Source organism: Conger conger, chromosome 9 (assembly GCF_963514075.1).
Source record: "Conger conger chromosome 9, fConCon1.1, whole genome shotgun sequence".
In the NCBI taxonomy this organism is placed as follows: domain Eukaryota; kingdom Metazoa; phylum Chordata; class Actinopteri; order Anguilliformes; family Congridae; genus Conger; species Conger conger.
In genome coordinates this window covers 26111177-26120259 of record NC_083768.1, presented here as the reverse complement: position 1 = coordinate 26120259, position 9083 = coordinate 26111177, and the positions used below count along the sequence as shown (strand labels likewise).

Sequence of the window (9083 nt, the reverse complement as noted above, 5' to 3'; positions counted from 1 at the left end):
ATTAAGCCACTTTAATATAAAATAGCTTCGCTGTACCCGTGGACTACGGGGTTGTCTTTTTTCTTTTTCCAGCAACTTAAAATGCGTAGCAAAGGAAGGTGCTGCAGTAGGCTATCTCCTGTACTAGTTTATTTTGCCAGTGTCTTTTCAAGCCGCAGCGTCCATCTAAAATGGTCCTGTTTGAAAGACGACAGGACGGTTCGGTATTTCAGGACGTTAAACTAAAAAAAACGTCATGGAGAGAACGCATAAATAATCGTTTATTTTATGTTCTTCGGCAACTACAAGTGGAGTTAACAACAGTAAATATAGGTAGAGTGTTGAATTGATGCCAAACCCGGAAGACACTTGAAGCTCATTTTAACAGAATAGGCTACATGTTAATTAGATATAATAGGTATGAATGAGGTAAAAATGAAAGTATATACAGTAACGCAATCGCTGGGTGACATTCGGGGTTAGATATTATTGGCTTTATAATAGGCTGAATAGCTAATATACGCTTAGCAAAATAATATTTCCTAACCATAGAAATGGAACGGGATTTATGGAAATAATACACTGTCTTGTTTAATTTTTAGGTGGTGTTAACTGCTAAGGAAGTCATGTCCAGATCGGGTGATAGAACATCCACCTTTGACCCAACTCACAGTGATACTCTGCTGCACGGACTTAACCTCCTGTGGAGGAAGCAGCTCTTCTGCGATGTGACGCTGACTGCCCAGGGGCAGCAGTTTCACTGCCACAAAGCAGTGCTGGCCTCCTGCTCTCAGTACTTTAGATCTCTCTTCTCCAGTCATCCACTAAACAATGAGGGGATTTCTAGCAAGGACCAAGGCAGCAGCGGCACCCCTGCCTCATCTCCTGATGAGAAGCTGTTGGCAAGCCCCAGGTCCATTAACAACCTGGTGCTTCAGGGCTGCTCCTCCATTGGACTGAGGCTAGTACTTGAGTACTTATACACGGCCAACGTGACCCTCTCCCTCGACACTGTAGAAGAGGTTCTCTCTGTAAGTAAGATCCTCAACATTCCTCAGATCACAAAACTCAGCGTTCAGTTCCTTAACGACCAGATCTCCGTGCAGAACTACAAACAAATCTGCAAGATCGCAGCGCTCCACGGATTAGATGAAACCAAGAAGCTAGCTAACAAGTATCTGGTGGAGGACGTTCTGCTGCTGAACTTTGAAGAAATGTGCGCCATGTTGGACGCGCTGCCGCCCCCGGTGGAGTCGGAGTTGGCGCTCTTCCAAATGTCGGTACTTTGGCTGGAGCATGACAGGGAAACGCGGATGCATTATGCCCCGGACTTGATGAAAAGGCTGCGTTTTGCGCTTATACCTGCCCCAGAGCTGGTGGAGAGGGTACAGTCTGTTGACTTCATGAGGAGTGACCCTGTCTGCCAGAAGTTGCTTTTGGATGCCATGAACTACCACCTGATGCCCTTCAGACAACACTGCAGACAGAGCGTGGCCAGCAGGTGAGCTTTATGGTGCCCTTTCTTTGAAGAATTTATAAATATTGTAATTGCAACACGATGTGCTAACAGGAAATCAAGGATATGTACATGTTAGAAAAGAATGTTGGCTATCTTGAGTTATTATTTTTATTTTTATTTTTTACTGTTTGTCACCTTTAATTTTTTTAATTATTATTTGGTGATATATATTTGGGCTACTGCAATTTTACGTCTATACTGAGATGGACTGAATCAGTTTGTACGAATGTTTAATGCTAGTCTTCTGCTTAGATGAAAGTGAAAACAAAACATTTCCCTTTAAAGTTCAACTTGGCATAGCATTAATTGAAACAGGTCATAAATAAAATAAATAAATGCAAAAATGAATAAATAAATAAAATTACCAAAATAATACATGACAAGAAATAAGATGAACACAGTCTAGGCACATTTAGGAGTTCAAGGCATTTTCCATAGGTGTTAATCTATAGGCAACAGTACCGTATTTGTTTCAAGATGACAGTCAAATGAAGAGAAACATTTGGTCTCACCTCGTGGCATTTTGGCTTTCACTTTGAGTGAAGCATTAAAATAGTATATAATTTAATTCTTACACATAGTCAGACTGATAATGGAGTACAAGAATAAAATAAAAACCAATATTGTTTCACTTAATGTTCCACAGATCAACAGATCTAATGAATGCAATATGGTAAATATGGTACATTCTATGTTCATAATGTCAGAAATTAATACAACACAAATGATTGAATTTAGCAGTTACAGCATTGGCACACATTATCAAACCATTTTAGGGATATTGGCATGTTCCAGGATTTGCTTTCATGTTGCCCTAATAAAAACACAAATTAAAGCATGTTTTAGCAGAAAGTAGGCTGGTTATTTATAAACCTAAGATTTCTTAATGTGATCACTAATATAGGAAATTAAATGAAAATGTATAGGTATCTTCAAAATAGTTTTGTGTAACAATAACATAAATTGTCATATTAGTAATTTAATTAATATTTCAAGCAGTATGTAGAAGGCAATTAGAAAATGGACAATTATATATAAACGTCAGAAAAGATTAATTGCGTATACTTATAAGAAATACTTGGGTGACTGACATCATGTCAAGGTATGTACAGGGATGGGTAATCAGGCAATTCATTCATATTTACTTGGTAACAGGTGAAAAACTGGAAAGGTATCCTAAATAGACACTACATTTTTTTATTTATTAATCCTGTACAAAAACAGAATTGAACAATTGAATTTGTTGTCATGTGCTTATATTTGGGAAACTCCCTTTACTTTTGAATATTTCATGAACAGAATTTACATAGTATCTGCCAAAGTTTAGAGATTTGCCATGTGATCTCACACCGAGGGCACATTGTTTTTACTGGTTTCTAAATGCAGGGATAGAAACTTGCTGGTACTTTGGGCTATCAGGACATTGAATGTTGTGGCCCAAGTCCAATTCTTTGTGGCAGAGGGTGAGGGAAAATCCTTCCCTCATCCTTCCATTCCTAAAGGTGTAGTACCTTATATCATTAAAATATAATACACTCAGTGAGCACTTTATTAGGTATTCATTGGACTTAAGTCTTTTGCTGCTGTAGTCTATCCACTTAGAGGTTTGACGTGTTGTATGTTCAGAGATGCTCTTCTGCATACCACCTGTAGTGCGTGCTTATTTGTATTACTGTCACCTTCCTGTCAGCTTCGACCAGTCTGGCCCTTCTCCTCTGACCTTTCTCATTAACAACATGTTTCTGCCCACAGAGCTACTACTCACTGGATGTGTTTTTGCTTGGTTTTCACACCATTCTGTGCAAACTCTAGAGACTGTTGTGTGTGGAAAAACCCAAGAAATACTCCAACCACCCTGTGTGGCATCAACAATCATTCCACGGTCAAAGTCACTTGAATCACATTTCTTCCCCATTCTGACATTTGGTCTGATAAACTGCTGAACCTCTTGACCACATTTGCGTGCATTTAGTTGCTGCCACATGATTGGCTGATTAAGTATTTGCATTAACAAGCTGACGTACAGGTCTATCTAATAAAGTCATCACTGAGTGTATACTATAATAGTAACATGTTTTTCCAACAAAAATGTTTTTGTGGCTTGACCGGTACATTGAACACTCTGTTGGAGGAAGAGAGTTCCTTAATTAATTAATCTCAAGCCAATGGCTAAATTCAGAAGCCTTTTCATTTAAAACTTTGCAAGTGGACAATTTCTTTATGAAGAGTGAGGACCACATACATTCCTTCTTTTAGTCAGGACCATCAAACTTAAGAGTTATCTGTCAAACATATAAGCTGTTGTTGACAAATTTTGGTATTAGACACAATACATATTTATTTGTTTCCTGCTAGTTTTAGGTGTGTGCATTTGGGATCCACCATTTACTTTTTATTTATTGTTTTTATTTTCACTGAGGGTATAATGAGGTTTTAAATAATGCATTTGTAAGCATTTTATCAGCTCAGAGAGCTGACAGATGGCAGGCAGCAAGGTACATGTAGCAGGGTAGAAATACAATGGTTTCCTAAGGGAGGATGTTTGCATAAGAACATTAAAGGTGAGGTGAGAAAGGTGGTAAACAGGGGCCAGCATAGTACTACTGCACTACTACAATGCTTTTCTTTCTTTATTTTAAAATATATTCTTACAAAAATGCTTGCCAAGTAGAAGCATCCCATAGACCATCCCAGACAGTCATATCGTTTGCAAACTAGCTTGTGAAAACTTGGTGATAGTGCCTGTCATTGTAATTGTAATTCTCAGTTTAATTGTAATTTGCGGGAAAAACATGTAGTTGATGCATAGTTCAAGAGAAATTACAACCATTTGTTTTACTGATATCTTGATAAGCTTGCCCAGTCGGTGAACATGTAATACTAGGTTCATTAAATCCATGATGTTTTTGTTTTTTTAGGCTCTACAAAATTATTCATAACCTTGATAAAGATGACCATACTGCAAATCTTTTGATTGGGCTTCAATCTTGAGACTGGGATGGCCATTACAAAACAGTCATTTTGCAGTCAGTTAACCATTTCTTGATTGATTTTGAAGTATGCTTGGGATCACTGTTGTGCTGAAAGATCCATTAGGCTACTTTAGACAGCCACGTTTGAGCTTGGCAAAAATACATTTTTACTTGCTGAGGTTTATGGTCATTTCATTGACTATAAGAAGAATCCCAGGACTAGAAACTAACATAACATATGTAGATCTGAATGATAATGCAACCTTGATAATTATCATTATCACAATTGTCACAGTAAAAATAAGTCATTTAACATCACATGATTTTCCATTTAGCTGTGTCACACAACAGTGTACAGTATGGTGCTCATAAAAGAATCCCCCCCCCCCCAAAAAAAAGACCACATCTTTGAGAAATTTTATTATGCTGCATCTTTTAAAATAATTCTCTATAGCTTGTTTGCTTACTAGTTATTGACTTAAAGCAATTTCTAGCAGCAACATGATAGCCTCAAGTTGAGCACAAAGCAAGAAACCATTCCAATAAATTACAGGCTGCTGCTGGTGGTGTAGGGGTGTGGGGAATGTTTTCTTGGCAGACATTAGGTCCCTTAATGCCATTGAGCATCATTTGAATGCCACAGCATACCTAAGCATTATTGCTGACCATGTGCATCCCTGTATGGCCACTGTCCACTCCTTTTCAAATGGATACTTCCAGCAGGATAATGTGCCATATCACAAAGCATGCATCATCTCAAGCTGGTTCCACAAACTTGACAGTGACGTTGGTTTATTCCAATAGCCTGCACAGTTCCCATATCTTAATCTAGTAGAGCACCTCTGGGATGAGATGGAACAAGGGTTTTGCAGCATGAATGTGTGACTGAGAAATCAGCACAAAATGTTTCCAGCACATTTTTGAATCCATGCCGCAAAGAAGTCAAACTGCTCTGGCGGCAAAACCATGTCCTACCTGGAACTCGACAAGTGTACCTAATATAGTGTCCACTGAGTGTATGTATAGTCAATCTGTAAATATTTGGACAGTGATATAATTAAAATGTTTGGCTCTATACTCTAGCACATTGTATTTGAAAAGAAGCAATGGATATGAGGTTAAAGTGCAGATGGTCAGCTTTAATTAGAGGCTATTTGCATTCCTACAGATCCATTTAACTACAGTCCTTTTTGTACATAATTCCCCCCAATTTACCAACTTTAATTTTGTTAAAGAATAAAATACCTGATGTTTCTGATGTCAGTTAGTTTTTCCGATTCCAAATCATGAATAGTCCATTCGTCATGAGGTAAACTATATTTAATTTTTTATTTTTCAAGATATTTTTTAGGCCTTTTTCAGCTTTAGAGAGACAGGAAGAATGGGAGCGAGAGAGGGAAAGACGTGACAAATGTCTGACGGTCGGATTCGAACCGCCGATGTCAGTGCTCTACCGGCTGCGCCTCCGAGACACCCACTATATTTAATTTTACCTGAACTGAAAACTCCACCTGTTTTGTTTATACAAACATTTTCATGGTTCACTGTAACATTTTTTGCTTATTGTATGTGCAGTGTCTTCTTAATTGATTGTGCAGCACTTTACCATGTAAACAATTCATTTTGTTGACTTTTGTGGCACTGTATCTTGTCTAGAACAAGAACACATTGAACAATTTGCTGCACAGAATAATTGCTTCAGATGTGTTCTTCGGTGGCTGTAAGAGGGTTAATATATCCATTTTTATTTACAGCTTTTGGACAGCTGAGATTGAATGTTTTCCTTTAATATTTGCAATAAAGTATGGAAAATGTAGATCTCTATACAACTTAAGGTAGAATAACAAATAACAATTATTTGATCATAATGTGTTTGCATTTATACATTTTGTTTATAAGTTGTTCAACCTACCCCAAAAAATATAAAAAGTAAAACTAAAAGGCAATTCAAATTAAAACATTTTAAATACATTAAAAAAAAACATGCAGCGGAATTAGGTGCGCAGCAGTCAGTTTATTCCATTACTATGGTAAATTTACTCACTTATAGCCCTCCTCATAATGGGGGAAAAATGAATGGTCTGCTAGGAACTTGACCCAGAATGTTGAACTGTTGAACTGTTCATAACCTTATGGAGACAAGGTATTACAAATACCTACAATTACCTACTACAATTTGCTTGTTCTTTGCCACATTGTTAGCTATTGACAGGTTGTTAGCGAGGAGTTGCAACTGAACTGAATGTAGCTTCTAAATTAAACTTCCATAATGAAACTATGAATGGAAAAACAATATACTGTGTTTAAAGTGCATGTACATGTGTTTCAGTCAAGGTGTAGCTAGCTAGCTATCCACCGAACAAGATGCAATATGTTAATGATATGTTATAATTTGGATTAATGTTGCTTGGCACCTAGTCACGTATGAAAGGGCTTGCAGGCCATACTTCACTCTTCTGTGAGTTTAAATCCTGTATTTAGTTTTTATGCTTGGTTAAAAAGAATTTGTTGATTACATCAAAGTAATATCTGATTTTTAAATATTTGTTCATAAGCTCAACTGAAACTTGGCACTAATCATGTTTAATGTGTCAGTAGTTGTAGCACATTTAAAATTTAGCAAGGCAACCAGCTAACAGTGGTGGCTAAGAGAGATCTATAACTAAAAATCCATATTGTTGTTGCCTGTGCCCTGCAGCCCAGACGTAGGCCTATTAATTTTGTTACGTCTCATTTTCATTTTCATTTACATTCTTAGAGCAGGGAAAATGTATAATATGTAGCAGATGTTGGAAATGAATGAAATTCTACTCTAGACCCAGACAATGGACCTCATACAAGAACCACTCATATGAAGATTTATTCTTAAATCGTTGGTACGAGTGATTTAAGAAATCAATATTTATTTTAAAAAAATGTTTTTGGTAGGAACAAAATTCACAATTGGTCTGCACCTGTCATACACATCATATAAACAATTAATTTTGTGTGGAAAAGTGCGTCAGTGCAGTTTGTTTGTCTCACAGAACTCACATATTAACACAACTGTTTTATATATTGTCAGGCTAACTCGAAGAATTAATGACCTTACAGTTATTAACTCAGCAAAGTCTTTCTGACACTGCGCAGTATTTTATTTTATTTTTTTTGTGGGTGGGGGGTGCGATTTCAGACAGAACATTTTCACATAAAATTCCCAGGCAATAAGTTCAGCAACGGCTGAAGTATAACACAAAATCGAGTAATGTCATGGTTTGCTTGTATTTTTTTTATGTAATGTTTTTTTAAGTTGACTCTTGATGTCATCAAGGACCCTGACCCAATAGCTCAGAGTCTGCAGACATATTTGCAGATATTGACAGATTTACTTTATATTTGCCATTTCAATACCAGCCGAATTTGGAATGTCCGAGTGAAGGAAATCCATGGTTCTCCTCCGAAATACGTGTCTGCCAGCCAGCTGCTTATTTTCACACTGTAGCGACAAGTACAGAGCAGGAGGCAGAGGAGTCCCATTCATACGCACGTGCAGAAAGCCAATCAAGGGCACCCGGATGGGCAGCAGGAATCACTGGAACAATGAACAATGCTATTTCCCAACCGACTGTATCCCTCCTATATCCCTGAGTGTCTCAAAGCCAATTATGCACTGCAGGGCTGCCGGCCACAGTCGGTGCAAGCTCAGATCTGATATGATCTGTGACGGTGGTACTCACTTTTACGGAGCAAGCTACCCTGAAGTCCTGAGTCATAAGATAACAAGTGTATTTATAATACAATATTTCTCATTTTGTTTAATACCATATTGCTCATTAGTGTCATTGACAGATCTCCTTGCAATATTTCAATGATTTTATATATACATCATGTGGGTATTTTAAATCCATACAACAGGACAGGAGCTTTGCCTCCGTACTTTCTGATTTTCTGTCAGTATTCCATTTACACCAGTTTGATTGTGCCGTCACTCCCAAGAACAAACATAATTAATTTGATGTCACAAATGATGCTGTTGTTTTTGATACAAGTTGCTATTTGCTATGATGTCTGCTGCATGGAACCTGAAAGCAGACCTGTAGCAGCTTGAATTCCCTGCTGGAAAAAAATGAGCACATGCTAGGCTGGTAGCTGGTTGGCTAGCTGATACCCAGCGAGACCGTCTTATAACCAGCGTACTTTTCAAGCTGGCATTGTTAGATTTTACAATGATAGGAAGGGATTTACAATCTTCTTCAGTCTTGTAACATATGCTGTATGGTGGCATTGGTTACCATTAGGCTACAGTGCAGTCCCTAAGTATTTGGACAGTAGTGAAAGTAGTCTGTTCTTTTGGCTCTGTACTCCAGCACATTGGATTTGAAATTAAACGATGAACATGAGGTTAAAGTGCAGATTGTTACCTTTATTTTAAGATATACATACATATCAGGAGATTTATGTAGGAATTACATCCCTTTTTATAGATAAGCCCCCCCCCCCATTTTAGGTGACCAAATGTAATTGGACAGTTGGCTTCCTAGCTGTTTCTGATTAGTCAGGTGTATTTAATTGTAAAAGAAGTCTTTCAGGATCTCATCTTGATTTTTGGTTTTTCATTGCCTTTGTTATTGGTC

The 9083-nt window shown here is 37.6% G+C and overlaps 1 protein-coding gene across 1 annotated transcript in view; it reads left to right on the top strand.

Moving 5' to 3' along the window:
- Positions 1–587: 587 nt before the first annotated feature.
- Positions 588–9083, top strand: part of klhl14 (kelch-like family member 14) — a 53280-nt gene continuing 44784 nt past the window's right edge. The window contains exon 1 of the mRNA XM_061256236.1: positions 588–1480. Within this exon, the coding sequence (XP_061112220.1) occupies positions 606–1480 (875 nt within the window). The 5' untranslated portion in view covers positions 588–605. The remainder of the gene's footprint in view (positions 1481–9083) is intronic.